The sequence below is a fragment of the Dasypus novemcinctus genome, chromosome X (assembly GCF_030445035.2).
Source record: "Dasypus novemcinctus isolate mDasNov1 chromosome X, mDasNov1.1.hap2, whole genome shotgun sequence".
Classification (NCBI taxonomy): domain Eukaryota; kingdom Metazoa; phylum Chordata; class Mammalia; order Cingulata; family Dasypodidae; genus Dasypus; species Dasypus novemcinctus.
In genome coordinates, this window is record NC_080704.1 from 87,511,593 (window position 1) to 87,532,851 (window position 21,259).

General features: G+C 34.7%; 1 protein-coding gene across 2 annotated transcripts in view; it reads left to right on the plus strand.

Annotated features, from left to right (window-relative positions):
* Positions 1–21,259, plus strand: part of ATP7A (ATPase copper transporting alpha) — a 307,559-nt gene that overhangs the window by 184,941 nt on the left and 101,359 nt on the right. For both annotated transcript variants that reach the window (XM_058291681.2, XM_058291680.1), the window contains 4 exons: positions 1,341–1,830; positions 2,347–3,072; positions 14,069–14,275; positions 18,413–18,576. In XM_058291681.2, the coding sequence (XP_058147664.1) occupies positions 1,341–1,830; positions 2,347–3,072; positions 14,069–14,275; positions 18,413–18,576 (1,587 nt within the window). The remainder of the gene's footprint in view (positions 1–1,340; positions 1,831–2,346; positions 3,073–14,068; positions 14,276–18,412; positions 18,577–21,259) is intronic.

Consider the following 21,259-nt stretch of genomic DNA (forward strand, 5'->3'; position numbering starts at 1 on the left):
CCCTCATCATAGAGAAGTTGCCTCATTCTCTAGCCTCTCATCTTTCTTTAATTTTGTGCTTCCTTTTGTCTGGAATTCCCTGCCGCTCATTATCTTTGCTGATTTCCTATTTATCTTTTAACACTTTGTTATTATCTACCCTAAGAAGTCTTTTCTGACCCATATTCCCAGGGATGATTGTGTCCTTTTTCTATACTCTATCCTGATGTTGCTTTCTCTGTGTCATATTCAGCTTTATATCCTGAGAATCCCCAATTCTTGGCACACATGATAAATCAATAAATATTATTTGTTCACTGTTTACTTTTATATGACTCATTGCTACAAGAACATTCCTATTTACTCATATGATCCCTATAGGAACCCTGGAAGATAATAAGGCATGTGTTTCCATTTTTCAGATGGTAGAAATAATGAGTGTGCTTGGCTAATAAATGGGGACTTGACCCTGGATCCTAAGTCTTTTAACTTCCAACCCAGTGTTTTTTTGTGTGACTAGATCATAAATCTTTGTGAGATGCATGCCAAAGAGATGCAGTCATGGCAGTAATCAAATTATATTTAGAAGCTGAGCTTTAAGAATATAACAGTCATTTTTAATCTAATCAGGTAAAACAATAAAGGTATTCTTATTTTGAAAAAAATTAATACTAGACTTCGAGGAATATAGGAGTATACGCTACAAAATCCTATGAATTCTGCCTTCGTTCATAAATTGGCATGTTATACCTTCTCTTGTCAACAAAGTTATCTTTTTTTTAAACATAAATTTCTTTTATTTATCTCCCCCCCTCATTGTTTGCATTCACTCTCTGCATGTTTTCTTTTTTTAAGGAGGCACCAGGAACTGAACCTGGGGTGCTTTATCACCCATATGGAAGGGAGGTGCTTAATCACTTAAGCCACCTCCACTCCCAATAAAGTTATCTTAATGGAACAGTTTTTAAGATTAACTTCATATCACCTTTTATTTTCTGTAGCTAAACCTGTTTCTTATATTATCTTTTGAGTTGGTGGAGTATGAAGTGTTGGAGTAATTTGTGAAATGAGCAATAGGAAAGAGTAGTTTGTACTTCGTTGTGAAATTCTGGGGTGTGTTTGTCTATGCACATGTTTCAAACGCCCGATGAGTACCAGATACACATACATCTATATATAGCTTTATCATTCTTGTAGGTAAACAAGACATCTTGCATTTCTTTCCAAAGAGAACAATAACCTAATAGTGAAACTCCATTAGATTAAATTTGTTTCATTCTTCTTGAATGCGATGTGATGATTTATATTTTTAAATCCTATGTCATAAAATTTAAATTCATTTTTGAAATTTCTTTCAAAAGGTTTCGCTGGAAGAAAAAAATGCAACTATTATTTATGACCCTAAACTACAGACTCCGAAGACCCTGCAAGAAGCTATTGATAACATGGGCTTTGAGGCCACTCTCTACAATTCTAACCCCCTCCCTGTTTTAACTGACACTGTATTTCTGGCTGTTAGTAGTTCACTGGCTCCACCATGGGACCATATCCAAAGCACATTGCTCAAGACCAAGGGTGTGACAGACATTAAAATTTCTACTCAGCAAAGAACTGCAGTGGTGACAGTGATCCCTTCTCTAGTGAATGCCAGTCAATTAATAGAGCTGGTTCCGGGTATCAGCTTAGATATTGGAACTCTGGAGAACAAGTCAGGAACTTGCAAAGATTACAGTATACCTCAAGTAGGTGAAGTCATGCTGAAGATGAAGGTGGAAGGGATGACCTGCCATTCATGCACTAGCACCATTGAAGGAAAAATTGGGAAATTGCAAGGCATTCAGCGAATTAAAGGTAATAAAGTGGTATTTATAAGACTTAGTTTTCTGTTTTGGATTTTTAATTTTTTCGTTCTCTTCTTTAAGCATGTGTTTGGAATCTGTAAGGGTAGAATTCTTACTAATTCATTAACATTTGAGGTACACCATATTCCAAGGATTAATTTAAGTTAATGATTATAATTAAAGTTTACATAAATCAGGAACTGAAATTTACCAGAAAGGGTTGCTAGGATGGTGATTTGTATAGTTCATGGTTTTTAACACAACATGCCTGGGTCATTACCTCTAATATATTTCTACTCAGCTATGCATAAACTTGGAGACCATAGCTACAGTGGTCATAATCTTTTACTTTTATCCAGTCTGTGTCAATAATGTTTTCTGAAAAGAACAAAATTACTTAAAGAAAGGGTAATTTAAAAAATGAGAGAGAAACAGCTTTATGTGTGGTATTGACTTGGTGTACAGAATGTTTCCTCAAGCTTCCCCACAATAACTGAATTATTTTTTTTTCCTTTTTCTTAACTAGTCTCCCTGGACAACCAAGAAGCTACCATTGTTTATCAACCTCATCTTATCACAGTAGAGGAAATAAAAAAACAAATTGAAGCTGTGGGCTTTCCAGCATTCATCAAAAAACAGCCCAAGTACCTCAAATTGGGAAGTATTGATATAGAACGACTGAAGAACACCCCAGTCAGATCCTCAGAAGACTCACAGCTAATGAGTCCATCATATGCCAATGATTCAACAACCACTTTCATCATAGATGGCATGCATTGCAAATCATGTGTGTCAAATATTGAAAGTACTTTATCTACACTCCAGTATGTAAGCAGCATAGTAGTTTCTTTAGAGAATAGGTCTGCCATTATAAAGTACAATGCAAGCACAGTCACTCCAGAAACCCTGAGAAAGACAATAGAGGCCATATCACCAGGGCAATATAGAGTTAGTATTATAAATGAAGATAAAGGTACCCCAAACTCCCCCTCCAGCTCATGTCTTCAAAACATTCCTTTGAACATAGTTTGCCAGCCTCTGACTCAGGAAACTGTGATAAACATTGATGGCATGACTTGTAATTCTTGTGTGCAGGCTATTGAGGCTGCATTATCAAAAAAGGCAGGTGTAAAATCCATACGAGTCTCCCTTGCAAACAGCAACGGGATTGTTGAGTATGATCCTCTACTAACCTCTCCAGAAACTTTGAGAGAAACAGTAGAAGACATGGGATTTGATGCTACCTTATCAGGTAATTATCACTTTTTTCTTTGATTCTCCTAGTGCTCATTTATTTCCATTTTGCTGTTTCTTTTGTTTATTTATCATGGAGAAATGTGTCATAGGCACCACATTTCTCTCTCTGGAAATAAGTCTCATGGAGGTAGTCATAGACATATACAAAGATCCATAGCAATGTTGCATCATTATTTACACTATTAAAAAGCTAAACTCAATAAATCATGGCACATCCATAAAATGAAATTCTATGAAGGCGTAAAAATTGTGGTATTAAAAGATACTTAATGCCAAGGAAAAATGTCTGAGTTATATTGTTTAATGAAATAAACCAAGCTAAAAATATATGCATACAGTATGATATATGCATGTGAATATATATTATATATATACTATCTACATGTATGAATGAATAAAGTTCCTGGCAAGACATGAACCAAATTTTATCAGTAGTTAACTTTGGGTGGTAGGATAAAGGTGTGATTATTGTTTCCATTGTGCTTTCCTGTATAATCCAAGTTTTTTGTAACAAGTATGCATGTATATATTTATGTATTATTTTATATAATAGGGGGAAGTACATGTTAATTTTAAAAGAAAAATGACAGAAATAATAAGATTTAATTGTAGTTTTAAATTTAGACATTTAAGTCAAACTGACTTCAAAACTGGGCAAAAGTCTTCATATTTTCTGACAGCTCTTACCTTTGAACTGGAATAAAAAATGTATATATAATGGAATTTACCTATGTGAGTTTGTTGTTTTGAACTAGAATTGAACTCAGTCTTGAATTAAAATGAAAAAAATGCCCTAATGAAATTTCTTGCTTTAAATAATAGTTGAAAATTATGTAACTATTTTCTAGGCAATGTCATCAATCTCTGTTATTCTAATTAGAAAGAAGAATATCAAATGATGATATTTCCTTTTCAAACTCACTAAAAGAAAGAAGCATCAAAAATTACATTAAACACATGCCCAAATTATAGTTGTAGATCAGCATCAATGCGTGAGGATCTAGAAATATACTAATCATTCTCAGTTTACAATTGATGACAAATGGTAGATATAGGAGTCTCATTTTTTAAGATTGAGATATAGTTAACATGCCATAAAATTCACCCTTTAAAAATATATAGTTGAATGTGATTTTTTTCCATTTCCTCTTCCTCTATTTTTTTTGAATTTTTAAATTTTTTATTATCCTGTTTTTTCTAAAGATACATGGATCGCACAAAATGTTACATTAAAAAATATAAGAGATTCCCATATACCCCATTCCCCATAGCCCCCAATCCTCCCACATCAACAACTTCTTTCATTAGTGTGGTACATTCATTGCATTTGATGAGTGCATTTTGGAGCATTGCTACACAATGTGGATTATAGTTTATGTAGTAGTTTACACTCTCTCCCGGTCCATTCAGTGGGTTATGGCAGGATATATAGTGTCCTGCATCTGTCCCTCAGTTGAATGGTTTTTATTTATATGTTCACAGATTTGTACAACCACCACCACTATTAATTTTTTAAACAAACCAGTTTTATTGATATATATTAATAAAGCATACAATCTATCCAAAGTGTACAGTCAGTGGTATTTGCCATAATCACTTAGTTGTGCATTCATCACTTCAATCATTATTGGAGCATTTTAAATATTTCAATAATAATAACAAAAAACAGATGAACAAAAAACAAAAATTCTTCATCTCTCTGTCTCTCTATGCTTACCCAGCTGAACATAGCTGCTATTTCTGGCTATTTTTGCACAATTGTTTATTTGTTAAACAGTTTTATTGAGATATATTCACATAACATATGATATATCCATACTGTATAATCAATGGCTTTTACTATAATCTCAGTGTTGTGCAGTCATCACTACAAAAAATTTTAGAACAATTTTATTACTCCAAATAGAAAAACTTCATACCCCTTACCAATCCTTCTTCAGCTGTATATAACCAGTAATCTAATTTCTTCTTTATAAATTGATTTATATTTCCATTATATATAAATGGGATGGAATCATACAATATGTACTATTTTGTATCTGATTTCTTTCACTTAGCGTATTTTTTGTCTGATATTAACATCTTGTAGTATTAACATACATTTGTTCAATTTCAAAGAAAAATGGTCTTATATTTGCAATTTTACCCGTATTCATACTTCACATGTGGTTTTACTATGCTACATTTACATGCTACATTTAACATGTTATACTTTTTAGTTTTCCTTTTAGTAATTTACATGACTTTAGACTTTCCCTTTAAACCCCATTCATACCCACGTAATTGTACTGCTAGTTATAAACACTATGTTGGACTTTCAGCTTTTCTATTCATTTCCAAAGATTAACACAAATCCTTTTTACCAGTTCCATACAAGTTAACCCTCAGCTTTCCATTCTCTAACCTCATTCTATTTTCTGGTGACCCATGTTCAAATTACTAACTCCATGAGATTACACAATATATTTAGTTGTTGGTAGTGTAATCATACATATCTGTCCTTTTGTGTCTGGCTTGCGTCACTCAACATAAAGTCCTCCAGGGTCATCCATGTTGTCAAATGCTTTTGACTTCATTTCTTCTTAAAGCTGCATATTCCATTATGTGTATATACCACAGTTTGTTTACCCATTCATCAGTAGATGGACACCTGGGTTGTTTCCAACTTTTGGCAATCGTGAATAACGCCACTAGAACTTTGGTGTGCAGATGTCTGTTCCTGTCACTGCTCTCAGTTTTTGGGTATATACCCAGTAGTGGTATTGTCAGGTCACATGACAATTCTATATTTAACTTCCTAAAGGAGTTAAATATAGGACTGCCAAACAGTCCTCCTCAGTGGCTGTAATTTTCTACATTCCCACCATCAGTAAGCATTCCTATCTCTCCACATCCTCTTCAACACTTGTAGATCTCTGTCTTTTTAATAATGGCCGTTCTAATAGTTGTGAAATGATGTCTCTTTGTAGCTTTGAGTTACATTTCCTGAATCACTAGTGATGCTGAATATTTTTCATGTTTTTTTTTTTTGCCATTTGTGTTTCTTCTTTGGACAACTGTCTATTCAAGTCTTTTGCCCAGTTTTTAATTGGGTCTTTGTCTTTTTATTGTTGAGTTGTAGTATCTCTATAAGTATCATATATATTAAACCCTTATCAGATAAGTGATTTCCAAATATTTTCTCCCATTGAGTTGGCTGCCTTTTCACCCTTTTGACAAAGTCCTGTGAGGTACAAGTGTTTAATTTTGAGGAGGTTCCGTTTATCAATTCTTTTTTTTGTTTTTATTGCTCAGCCTTTGGGAGTAAAGGAGTAAAGACCACGTACCACAAGGTCTTTAAGATGTTTCCCTACATTTTCTTTTAGTAGTTTCATGGTCCTGGCTTTTATGTTTAGGTCTTTGATCCATTTTGGGTTGATTCTTGTAAAGGGTGTCAGATAGGGGTCCTTTTTCATTCTTTTGGTTATGGATATCCAGTTCTTTCAGCACCATTTGTTGAAGAGACTCTTTTGTTCTGTCAACGTGACTTTGGTAGGTTTGTCGAAAACCCCTTGGTTGTAAAGGTAAGGGCTATTTCTGGACTCTCAGTTCTCTTCCACTGATTGATGTGTCTATCTTTATGCCAATACCATGCTGTTATGACCACTGTAGTTTGTAAAATGTTTCAAGGTCAGGCAGTGAAATTCTTCCCATGTCGCTCTTATTTGGAATTCTTTTGGCTATTTGATTGCAGTTTCCCTTCCAAATGAATTTGTTAATTGACTTTTATCTTTCTGTAAAGTAGGCTTTTGGAAATTTTGATTGGTACTACATTAAGTCTATAAATCTGTTTGGGTACGATTTCATGATATTTTGTCTTCCAGTCCATGAACCCAGAATGTCTTTCCATTTATTTACATCTATATTGATTTCTTTTAGCATTATTTTGTAGTTTTCTGCATATAGATCCTGTACTTCTTTGGCTAAATTGATTCCTAGGTATTTGAGTCTTTCTGTTGCTATCATAAATGGAATTTTCCCCATTTCCTCTTATTGTTCAAACATAATGTACTGAAACATTACTGATTTTTGCATGTTGATCTTGTGTCCTGCCACTTTGCTGAACTTGTTTATTAGCTCAAGTAGCTTTGTTGTAGACATTTCAGAATTTTCTAAATACAGAATCATGCCATCTGTAAATAGTGAGAATTTTATTTCCTCTTTTCCTATCTGGATGCCTTTTATATATATTTTTTCTTGTCTAATTGCTCTAGCTATAACTTATTCATGTTGAATAACAATGGTGACAGTGGGCACCCTTATCTTCTTCTCCATCTTAGAGGGAAAGCTTTAAACCTTTCCCCATTGAGTGTGATATTGACTGGCTTTTTCTTATATGCCTTTTATCGTATTGAGGAATCTTCCTTCTATTCCTATCTTTTCAAGTGTTTTTCTCAAGAAATGATGCTGGATTTTGTTGAATGCCTTTTCAGCATCAATCAAGATGATCATGTGTTTTTTTTCCTTCAATTTGTTAATGTATATTAAGTTAATTGATTTTCTTACATTGAACTACCTTTGCATACCAGGAATAAATCCCATTTGGTTGTGGTATATAAATCATTTGATATACTGCTGGATTCTAGTTGCAAAGTATTTTGTTGAGAAGTTTTGCATCTATGTTCATTAGAGAAATTGGTCTGTAATTTTCTTTTTTTGTAGCATCTTTATCTGGCTTTGTTATTAGGGTGATGATGGCTTCATAAAATGTGTTGGGTGATTTTTCCTCCTCTTCAACTTTTGGGAGAGTTTAAACAGGATTGGTGTTAATGCTTCTTGAAATGCTTGGTGGATTTCAGTTGTGAAGCCATCTGTCCTGGACTTTTCTTTGTTGGGAGATTTTTTTTTTTTAACTTTATTTTATTTTATTTTATTTTTTAAAAATTATTTATTTTTAAAAATTACATTCAAAAAATATGAGATCCCAATCAACCCCACTGCCCCCACCCCCCCACTCCCCCCACAGCAACACTCTCTCCCATCATCGTGACACATCCATTGCACCTGGTAAGTACATCTCTGAGCATCACTGGACCCCATAGTCAATGATCCACATCATAGCCCACACTCTCCCACGTTCCATCCAGTGGGCCCTGGGGGGATCTACAGTGTCCCGTAATTGTCCGTGAAACACCACCCAGGACAACTCGACATCCCGAAACCGGCTCCACATCTCATCTCTTCCTCCCATTCCCCAAACCCAGCAGCCACCATGGCTACCCTTCCCACACCCATTCCACATTTTCTCTGTGGACATTGGATTAGTTGTGTCCATTGCACATCTATGTCAAGTGGGGGCTTAGATTCCATATGGATACTGGATGCACTCCTCCTGCTTTCAGTTGTAGACACTCTAGGCTCCATGGTGTGGTGGTTGACCTTCTTCAACTGCATGTTAGCTGAGTGGGGTAAGTCCAATAAATCAAAGTGTAGGAGCTGAAGTCTGTTGAGGCTCTGGGCCTGGGTGTCATATTATCAGTCCAGAGATTCAGATCCTGTTGGGAGATTTTTAATGACAGATTCAATTGCTTTAAATGTGATTGGTTTGTTTAGTTCTTGTATTATAGCATCAGTGTAGGTTGTTTGTGCATTTCTAGGAATTTTTTCCATTTCATCTAGGTTGTCTAGTTTGTTGACATACAGTTTCTCATAATATCCTCTTATGATTCTTTTTTTTTTATGTGTGGTCAGTTGTGACTTTACCCCTTTCACTTTTGATCTTTTCTCTTTTTTATTTTCTTTTGTTAGTCTAGCTCAGGGTTTGTCAATTTTATTGATCTTCTCAAGGAATCAGCTTTTGATTTTGTTGTTTTTCTGTTTTGTTTTGTTTTTTCCTTAATTTCATTTATTTCTGCTCTAATCTTTATTATTTCTTTCCTTCTGCTTGTTTTGGAAATGGTTTGCTGTGCTTTTCCTAGTTTCTCCAGTTGTTCAGTTAGATCTTTGATTTTAGCTCTTTCTTTATTTTTAATACAGGTATTTAGGGGTATAAATTTCCCACTCAAGACTGCCTTTGCTTGCCCCTTAAGTTTTGATAAGTTGTGTTCACGTTTTCATTCATCTCAATATATTTACAAATTTCATTTACAATTTCTTCTTTGACTCACTGATTGTTTAGGAATGTGTTTTTCAGCCTTCACACATTTGCGAGTTTCTTTCCCATCTATTTTTTATTTTCAGTTTTATTACATTATGATTTCAGAAGTTTCTTTGTATAATTTCAGTCTTTTTTATTTTTTAAAACCGACATTGTGTCTTACATGTGATCTCTCTTGGTAAAAGATTCATGAGCACTTGAGAAGAATGCATAACCCACTCCAAGTTTGGGTACAACTTTCTGTATATGTCTGTTAGGTCTACCTTGTTTTATCATTTTGTTCAAGTTTTCTGTTTCCTTGTTGATCTTCTCTCTAGTTGATCTTTCTAATGATGTGAGTGGTGCATTGACGTCTCTGAAAATTATTATAGAGATGTTTTTTTCTCCCTTCAATTTTGCCAGAATTTGCTTTATGTATTTTGGGGCACCCTGGTTAGGTGCATAGATATGTATGACAGTTTTTTCTTCCTGGTGGATTGTCCCTTTTATTAGTTTATAATGGCCTTCTATGTGGCTTATAACTGTTTTGCATTTAAAGTTTGTTTTGTCCAATATAAGTATAGCTACCCCTGCTCATTTTTGTTTACTGTTTGCATGGATTACCTTTTTCCAGCCTTTCACTTTCAGCTGATTTGTATCCCTGGGTCTAAGGCAAGTCTCTTATAGGCAGCATATGGATGACTCAAGTTTTTTTATCTATTCTGTCAGCCTGTAATTTTTTATTGGGGAGTTTAATCCTTTCACATTCAATGATACTACTGTAAATGCATTGTTTACCTATACTATTTTATTCTTTCATTTTCATATGTCATTTCTTATTTTCGTTTGTCTTTTTACTCTTTTGGTATCCTTTCTGCTGTTCTTGCTTCTATACTCTCCTCCAAACCTCTGTATCCTATCATATTCTTTCAGTCTGTAATGCTTCATTTAATATTTCCTGCACAAGTAGATTCCTTCATGAAATCTCTTACCTTCTATTTGTGAATATTTTAAACTCACCTTCATATTTGAAAGACATTTTTGCTGGATAAAGAATTCTCAGTTGATAGTTTTTCTCTTTGAGTATTCTAATTTTATCATATCATTGTCTTCTTGGCTTCATGACTTCTGACAGTGAGCCCCACTGGGCATTCCCTTGTATGTGATGGTTTGCTTCTCCCTTGCTGCTTTCAGAATTTTTTTTTTATCTTTGACTTTTGACATTTTAAGTAGTATGTACCTTGGTGTATTTGCATTTATTATGATTTGGGTATGCTGTACTTCTTGGACGTTTAAATTAATTTAATGCCATGACAAATGGGTAAAAAAATCTGAATGTCACCATAGAATTGATAGAGCTGTCACCACAGTGTTCCATATTATTGGGATAAGAGCTTGCTTTCAAATGACTTTTTTATGGACTAGAGAGTAATTAGAGTTTAAAATACCACCAGTGTTTTATCTACCCATTCTGTGAGTGTCAGTGCTATTATAGGCCTCATAATCCACCACTGTGTCTCATTCTCAGACAGAAGATAGCACATTTCACCTTCATCTCATACTAGTCTTGGGTGGGCAGTTTAAATGTTAAAGGAGGTAATGAGAAAAAATGGGAGATGCTTTTTATCAGGATCATCAATATCATCATCTTAAGGTAAAAAGACATGAATTTAAGTTTTCACTACCCAACAAAACACTAAATTCCTTTTCTTTTTAACTAATTTCAAACTTATAGAAAAGTTGCAAGAATACTATAAATCCTTTTTCCCAATTTCAATAATTTCCTAGTTAATATTTTATGTTGTTTTCTGATTCTTTCCCTCTTTTTCTTTTCACATTCACATACATAATTTTTTCTGAACCATTTGTAAGTTGCAGACATTACATTTGTGATTATGTATTTGTTCTTCACAGTATATCAGACATGAACCTGCCATATATTTTGTTAAATTTGATTGTGATAACATATGTAATACAAAATTTGCTATTTTCACCTTAAGTGTCCTATTTAATAGCATTAATTAATTTATAATGTAATTATTCATGACCAAGACCATCATCCATTACTAAAGCTCTTTCATCCCCCCAAATAGAACCTGCATGCACTAAGCAATAATTTCCCATTCCTGCCCCCCCCTGGCCCTTGGTAACCTCTAATCTATGTTTTGTCTCTATGAATTTGGCTCTTCTAGGTATTTCATATAAATGTAATATTTATCCTTTTGTATTTGCGTCTGGTTTATTTCAGTTAGCATAATGTTTTCAAGGTTCATCCATGTTGTAGCATGTACCAGAACATCATTCCTTTTCTTTGCTGAATAATATTCCATTATATGTATATACCACATTTTGTTTATCTATTCTTCTTTTTCTGTACACTTGGGTTGTTTCCATATTTCAGCAATCCTGAATAATCTTGTGAACACTGGTGAACAAAACCTGTTTGAATCCCTGTTTTCAGTTCTTTTGGGTATATACCTAGGAGTGGATTTAGCTGGTCATATGCTAACTCTGCATTTAACTTTTAAAATTAATTAATTAATGTTTAGCTTTTTGAGGAACTGCCAAAGTGTTTTTCACAGTGGCTGCACCATATTACGTTCCCATCAGCAATGCGTAAGGTGAATCTGCCAGTTTTGAGGATCACATTGGAAACCCTTGGTTTAAATTTTTAAAATCCCTTTTTATTATTGCTTCAAGTGCAGCGATGTCACCCTTCCTTTTGAATACATTTAAGTATAAATAATGATGTTACTGCCCATTGAAAATCTAGTTAAATAAAACCGGCCATTTGATTCATTGTGATCTTTTAACATCTTTATTGCTTCTTTGGAAGATGGAAGCATTTGCTTTCCTGCTTGCCAGTCTCAGTGAGGTAAAGATCACTGTTTTGTGAATCTTTGTTTAGAGATCATACCATTGAAATAGCATGACAATTTAATACTGTACTTCCAAAGTATGAAGACTTCAAGTAGTATTCTGCATTACCTCTGGTGACTGAAATAATTAAATTGCTCTGGAAAAAGACCTAAAGTGTTTGGCCATATAAACTTTTCATTCACTGTCCAAGTTCATAATCAAGCCTGATAGTAATAATGGGAGAATAAAGGAAGCTTCAGGATAGATTAAAATAATGGGGAGCATATGTGGCTTAAGCGATTGAGCTGCTGCTTCCCACGTGGGAGGTCCGGAGTTTGGTCTCTGGTTCCTCCGTAAAACATAAAAAGCAAACACACAACAAGCAAACAAATGAAATAACCAACTCAGAGGAGCTGATATGGCTCAGTGATTGAGCCCTGCTTCCCACATTCAAGATCCTGGGTTCAATCTCCAGCCCTGGTACCTCAAAAAACAAATGGGTTTATTCAAAGCCAAAGCTATTTCTTTTTGTCAAGTGAGTCTCCTTTTTGAGTTCTGTAAGATAACAGTGGTACTATTTGGTAAATTTGACCCTTTGTGTTTTAATAGTCCTCTCTTGTCCTGAAAGATTTAAAGATACCTTTCTGAAGTGATTCATTTAAGACTAGAGACTGACTCAGGAACTGGGAGAATCTAGTCCTTTGCTATTCAGAATGCTGTTTGCTATTCCCAGGCTGGCAGCATTGACATCACCTTGGACCTTGTTGGAAATGCATAATCTCAGCCCCCCCTCCCCCCAGATATACTAAATCAGAATCTGCATTTCAACAAGATCCCCAGGAGGTGATTTGTGTGTGTGTGTGTATATAAAAATTTGAGGCATCCTTGTAATTTACTGATTGAGTAGCCGAGTTCATTATTCTTTAGGGAAACCATCAGAGTTTTGTTGAACTAAGATGTTCTTCAGGGTCCTGTAAACCAACTCTGCTATGCAGGGTTCATTTGGGATTTAGCCGAATAGATATGACCCAGTTTTTTTGTCCAAAGGGAAGAAAGAACAAGTTATGTGGGTTAGTGGAAGTTTCCACATGATCTCTTATTTCTCCTTATTTCTGCAAGAAAGCAGAAAATCTTTGGCTGTCTTGTAGATGCATGGATATGCTATAAAGCACAATTTCTCCCTTCTTGGAAGATTATTAATACTGCAATGGAAAAACTAAATGAGTATAGCAGATTTTGTGAGACTGCAGGGGAGATTCTGGAATAATAAGAGTTTCCTACTGTTCTACAGTTCATAAACATGCTGAGTAGAGATTCTTGGGTTATTCCTTTCTGTAAAATGAAGATTACTACTGACTTACTCCTTGCCTCTTCTTCCATTTTCCACAAAAAACATTTTTAAAATTTGAAAGTACTGAATATTAGTAAAAATTGAAACCATTTGTAAGTGTCTATAGAAGAAAATTTGTTCATCTATCATTCTATTCCTGCCTAAACTGACTCCCCAGAAGTAGCCACTGTTAATAGTTGTCTGTGTAGCCTTCTAGACTTTCTTATACTTATTTTCAAGTATTCATAAACTCAGAAAAATTTAAAATAACATCATACTGCAATGCTTTTTTGTGAATTGCTTTTCTTAACACTTACTGTATCATGAATTGCTTTAATGTCAGTGTACAAATTGTTAACATGATGATAAAAATGAAAACTTTCCATTAACAAACTAGTCTTCTTGGGGATAGCTAGATAATGGCTGAAAGACCTTGATATAACTACAGATTAGCTTATTCATTTTAGCTCAGATTTTCCTGGGAACTAGGATGGGCTGTATTGAAATTGAAAGTTATTGCCTGGAATATGTACAGATAACATATTGCTGAGGGCTCGTAGGTCCTTATTGGCTTTAAATAAATGGATTGATAGTTCTTAGACATGACGATTGTGATGAATAACAAGGATACAGGTGGAGAACGATCAATACTGCAAATGAAAAGAATCTTCTTTTCCTTTCCAACAGACATGAGTAAGCCATTGGTATTAATAGCTCAGCCTTCATCGGAAATGCCACTTTTGGCCTCAACTAATGAATTTTGTACTAAAATGATAACACCAATTTATGACAAGGAGAAGGCAAAAACTTCATCTAAGTGTTACATACAGGTCACTGGCATGACTTGTGCTTCCTGTGTAGCAAACATTGAACGAAATTTAAGACGAGAAGAAGGTGAGAAACTCTTAAAGCCTGCTATTTATGTACTGGTTTGGGTATTCTTTGTCCTTTCTCTCTTTTTTTTTTTAAATATTTTGTAACTTCATTTATGATTCTTGCCCCATACACACTTTCAGTGACGTGTAGGACAACCCTGATTTCCTGGTATCCAGTTTTTCTTAGTATTTTGTTCCCTTACATCAGTTTCCTATTTCTTTTACCTCATGGTCACAGTTTAATAACATTTAAATTTATAGGAGCAGAGCAGAAGGAAGCATATATGAGCCGTGATTGCAATAGATTTTTAAGAAACATACATTTTCTGATAAAGCTATGCTTAAAACTAGCAATTAAAATCCATAAAGTTTCAGTATTACCATATGGAGACCAAGCATCAGGGCAAAACAAGTTTGTTTAGAATTACATTGTGAACTTCCAACAGTTTGATCTCTGATATTTGCTTGCAGTAAAAATGTTCAAAAGTTACTTAATATTGTAGACAAGTTTTAATTTTATTTTATAAAGTCTTAGAAAATCTACAATACAATGTTTTATTTAGTCACACTCAAATGTTTTTTATTATAAATTTTCACTCATTTATAGACTTCACAATAAAGCATAGTAGATTTGTTAACCATAATAATATATGATTATATCTAATGAAATCAAAGCCATAGGTTTAGTACTTAGGCAGTTTTAGCAATTCATGCTGATAGTCACAAGGGTTGAATAAGTAAGATTTAGTATAAGGTTATCCCCACCATTGGGGAAATAATTCAAAGTGCGTGTAATGATAATGCAGGCCTATGGCCAGTAGCATCAGCTTATATATGAAGAGCAGAATCTTATACCAAATTTATGGCAAACAGAGCCATCTTCTGTACAACCTTGTCCAGTTTTGGTCATTTCTTCAAACTTAATTTCGGCCTCCCTTATTTCTAATTGGAATGCAGTCAAGGATAATGCTTATATTGCCCTTTGTCTGATTAAATAAAAAAGAAAAGTAGGGAGGTTACCCAGCAAATAAAAGTAAGAAAAAACTTTCAAGAGTTCTGTTTGAGAACTATTTTTAAGCAATTCAGAAATAACCTTTTTCTTGAGACAAGCAATGCCTATGCCAATTACAAATCTTCTTTAAAATCTGTTTAGCTGATTCTTCCAATTACTCCCTACCATCCCCTCTACCACCCCAATTAGAAATACCATTAGCTTAGCCAACATCACTACATTCACTTTTTTAAAGAAACTAAGTAGCACTGGTTATCCTGAAATTTTCTTTGCATTGTATTTGTAAAAATGAATAGAAATATAGAAATGTATTTCTATATAGAATTACAGTTTGAAGAATTTAAAAACTATACTTATATAAATTAAGTATTAAACATATATTTGAAATTTGAAAATCAGATTTTCCCTTCTATTTCTATTTGTGTGTAGATTACATTAATCAGAAGCCAAAAGATTTTTTCCTACTTTGTCTATATCCTTCTCTTATTACTATCACTTTCCCATAGGCCGATCATCTGAATTATTTGGTGCCTACAAAGCTCAGAATATGAGCACTTTATGTAGAAAGCTTAGGCTATATTAGGTACTTTATTTTTTATGTAAAAATATTATTCAATCAATTTTTAGTCATTTTTTTCTATCAAACCCTAAAGCTGACTTATGTACTACTGATCCCCATTCCCTGTGAGGTGGCCATCAAGTGCCACAGATTCTTAGAAAGAGCTCCTTCTGCTGTGTATAATTAATTTCTTCCTGGCAATGACACTAATAGCAGGCCTAGAGAAGTGGGGCAGTTGTTAACAAAAGGTTTGCTACAGAGAATAGCATGACTGCCATAAAATCAATTCCCTTGTTCTGCTAAAAAGAGTTATAGCACTTTTATTCTAGGAATAAGTATTTCTTAGATTAGTACATGCCAGACAGAACTTGAGGATTATAAGAAGTGATTATTATTTGCTAATATTATAATGTGCATGTTAGTACATTCTTGGTTGCTTTACAATACCTGCAATAACTGATATCCTAAGTAATTGAATTCCTTTCTCCAGAACTCTTTATCACTACCTTCTAAATATTCCCACAAACAATTGGGTCTTACTTAGATCTCAATTTAAACAAACTGCATTAAATAAACTAATACATAGTTATATCATAAACATGGAAATGTGAATACTGCAGGGTCATTTGATCATATTAAGGAATTATTTTAGGTGTGCTATTATGGTTATTTTTAAAGAGAATAGTCCTTATCTTTTAGACAGACATATTGAAATATTTACACATGAAATTATATGATATTTGGAATTTACTTAAAAATATTCCAGGTAGAGGACAGGTCATGGAGTGGGTAGGAATGTAGATGATACAAGATTAGTTATATATTATTGATAGCTGTTGAAGCTGGGTGATACATACGTCAAGTTTATTACACTTTCTCATAGATGTATTTGAAAATTTCCATGGTAAAACATTAAAAAAAAACGCCCCCTGTTCAAATAGTTTCATTTGGTTTGTATTCAAGAGTTGTTTAAATGTTAAGTAATAAATTTCTCCAGGGTGGCTTTATTTCATATTCAAATGAAAAATGCTAAAAATTAATGATGACATTATTTTTATTTATTTTTATTTTTAAAGAAGCTTTTGGTTACATAAATGTTACATCAGAAACATAGGGGATTCCTATATATCCCACCCCTTTCCCCTCCCACATTGTATTGATTTAGATACAAGGTGAAATGCAAGTTTCCTCTATTGAATAGTGAATCTGGTATGAAGTTTAGTTTTACAAACTACTTAAAATATATGATTCATTGACTTCTGTGCACTTATGTTGACTTACAAACAATGTAAATACAGAAGTTTCATCTGGTTAGCTGTGATTCCTGTAGTTTTGTTTCTTAAATTGAGCAAAATACATGGTTCATTCAGTGCCATGGCACACGTATTGACTTAAAATTTTAAAACACAAATATGATCTAGTGAGCCGCAAATCCACTATGTTGTGTAGTTTCCAAAATGAGTAAAATACATGTCATTCACTTCTATGCACTTATATTGATACAATGTTAAAACATATTTCAAATGGTGAGCTGTGAGTCCAGTATGTTGTTTCATTTCTTTTTTTAAATTTTATTTTGAAAGATGTTACACTGAAAATATAAGGCGATTCCCATACACCCCACCCCTCCCCCTCTCTCACTTTCCCCCATTAACAACATCTTTCATTAGTGTGCTACATTTGTTACAGTTGATAAGCACATAACTGAAGCATTGCTACTAACCATGGTCTGTAGTTTACATTATTGTTTATACTATGCACTACACAATTTTATAGGTTTTGACAAAATGTATAATGGCCTGTATCTGTCATTACAATGTCATGCAGGGCAATTCTTATGAGTCAAATATACCCCTTGCTACACCTATTCTTTCCTCTCCCTCTCCTCAGAAACTCTGGTGGCCACTGCCTTTATATCAGTGTACTTCAATTGCTAGAATAATAATAAGTCTACTTTATTCCATAGTTGCATTCCCCCCTTATGTTTGTTCATTCCTCAATCTTGAGGATTTGGGACTGGCGATCCCCACTCTGCTTATGATTCAGAGGGGATTTAGATTCCATGGGCCAGATTGATGGAACTGTTTTGCTTGCAGTTGTAGATACTCTCTGCCTTTTGGAATGGGTGTTGCCCATCATCATCCTTTCATTAGCTGTCCTGGGTTAGTACAATGAATTGGAGAGTAGGTATTGCAACTCTGCTGACTATTAAAAAATTTTTTATTGAAGTGTATATCATTCATACATGAACATACATAAACAATAAGTTCATAGTAAAAATTGTGAATTTACAAAATAAACACACATAACATCATGCAGGGGTCCCATACATCAAACCACCACCACCATCTTGCATTGTTGTGAGACATTTGTTACAAATTATGAAAGAATATCGTCAAAATGACCACTAACTATAGTCCATATCTTACACTTGGTGTATTTTTCCCTCAACCCTTGCTATTTTTATTATTTTAAATGTATTTTTTATTATAGAAATTGTAAACTTCCAAAATAATCATGCACATATACAGAATTTTTAATATAGTGAATGTTATCTGTATTGTTTTTCTTATCAATGCATCTAGGAATATACTCTGTACTTGTGGCCCTGATGGCTGGCAAAGCAGAAGTAAGATATAATCCTGCTGTTATACAACCCCCAATGATAGCAGAGTTCATCCAAGAGCTTGGATTTGGAGCGACTATGATAGAAAATGCTGATGAAGGGGATGGTGTTTTAGAACTTATTGTAAGTAAGATTATTTTGTGCAATTAATAAATTTTCCAGGAAAAAATTGGTAAAGTATTCAGAGAAGAGTTGTAAAGTTGAGAAAGTGCAAGAATGTTAAAATAGACTATTAATTATAATCCATGGATTATATTAGGTGTATTTTTCCTAATATACCACCATATTATGAGCACCTTATATTAGTGTCATATGTTTTTATAATTCATGAGAGAATATTCTTGTATTCATACTATTTACTACAGTCCACTGTCTACAATATGGTTCACTGTGTTATATAGTACTGTGTTTTAACTTTTAATTTTTATTCTAGTATCATATATGAGCTGAAATATCCCCTTTTAGTCACATTCACCTATATCATTCAGAGCTGTTGATTACGCTTAAAATAATGGGCTACCATAAACACCATCTACTTCCAAAACTTAATGATCAACTAAATACAAATTAAGCATCAGTCTCTCCACCCTGTACTCCCAATCTATCCCAATAACCTCTATTATAGATTCTAACTCTATGAATTTGCTTATTATAGTTAGTTCATATCAGTGAAATCATACAGTATTTGTCCTTTTGTATTGAATTATTTCACTCAGGATAATGTACTCAAGGTTCATCTATATCAGGGGTTCTTAACAAGGGATCCATGAACTTGAATTGAAATTCAAAAAAAAACACTGTTCTTGGGGGGACGTATTGGTGTAGGTGTGATGTATTTATTTATTTATTATTATTTTGTCTTTATTTTTTTAATTTTACATTAAAAAATATGAGGTCTCCATATACCCCCAACCCCCCTCACCCCACTCCTCCCCCCATAACAACAACCTCCTCAATCATCATGAGGCATTCATTGCATTTGGTGAATACATCTTTGAGCACCACTGCACCTCATGGTCAATGGTCCACATCATAGCCCACACTCTCCCACAGTCCACCCAGTGGGCCATGGGAGGACAAGCAATGTCCAGTAACTGTCCCTGCAGCACCACCCAGGACAACTCCAAGTCCCGAAAACGCCCCCACATCATATCTCTTCCTCCCACTCCCTACCCCCAGCAACCACCATGGCCACTTTCTCCACAACAATGTCACATTTTCTTCGATTACTAATCACAATAGTTCATGAATAGAATATCAGTAAGTCTACTCTAATCCATATTCTATTCTTCCATCCTGTGGACCTTAGAATGATTGTGTTGACTCCACATCTATATTAAGAGGGGGCTTGAATTCCACATGGATGCTGGATGCAATTCTCCTGCTTTCAGTTGTAGGCACACTTGGCTCCCTGGTGTGGTGGTTGATCTTCTTCACCTCCATGTTAGCTGAGTGGTGTAAGTCCAATAAACCAGAGTGCAGGAATTGCAAGTCTGTTGAGCATTAGGGCCTGGCTATCACATGGTCAGTCCAGAGATTCAGGTCCCCTGGGTATACATTAAACCCCAGCACCAACTACAGTTCCGGTGCAAGTGCAACGGCAAAGACCAAAAAAGAAGGAAGGTCCAACAGTGAGCCCTTGATACTAATGACTATGCTTGTGAGCCTGTGCACCTGAAATAAGAACAAGGTCTAGAGCTGCAGGGTGCCTAAGAGTTACCTCCTGAGAGCCTCTGTGTTGCTTAAATGTGGCCAGTCTCGAAGCCAAACTCAGCATGTAAATGTGTTGCCTTCTGCCCAGCGTGGGACATGACCCCTGGGGATGAGCCTTCCTGGCACCGAGGGATTACTACCAAGTACCAGCTGATGATGTAACTAGAATGTAGATACAATAATGCATAGTATAGTGTGGATTTAGTAAAGGGTCCATGGTTTCCACCTGACTGGCAAAGGGGTCTGTGGAACAAAAAAAGTAATGAACCCCTGATCTATATTGTTGTAGAAATCAGGACTTCATTCCTTTTTATGACTGAATTACATTCCATTGGTATACCACTTTTTATTTATCAATTTATTGGTCGACAGACACTTGGGTTGCTTCCATCTTTGGGAAATTGTTAATAATACTGCTTTGAACATCGATATGGAAATATCTGTTTGAATGCCAACTTGCAGTTCTTCTGGATATATACATAGTAGCTGAATTTCCAGGCCACATGATAATTATATACTTACCTTCTTGAGGAACTGCCAAATTGTCTTCCACAGAAGCTATACCATTTTACAATCCCACACCAATGAATGAGTGTCCTTATTTGTTTCTCCACATCATTTGAAACACTTATAATTTTGTGTTTTTTTAAAAAAAAGTTAAAAAATACTTTATCTACCAACCCCCAGATGGCTATCTCCTTTGTCTGCTCATTGTCGCTGCTTGATGTCTGCTTATTGTGCCCACTTGTATCCACTTGTTGTGTCTGGTTGTTGTCTGCTCATCTTATTACTTTTTTTTTTTGCATTTACTTTTTTTTCTTTATTTTCTTTTAAATGTTACATTAAAAAAATATGAGGTCCCCATATGCTCCCCACTCCCCCACCCCACTCCTCCCACGTCAGCAACCTCTTCCATCATCGTGGCACATTCATTGCAAATGGTGTATACATTTTGGAGCACTGCTGCATCACAAGGACAGTGTTCTACATTGCAGTCTACACTCTGCCCCAGTCCACCTAGTGGGCCATGGCAGGACACACAATGTCCAGCATCCATTCCTGCAGGACCACAAAGGAACACTCCAAATCCTGA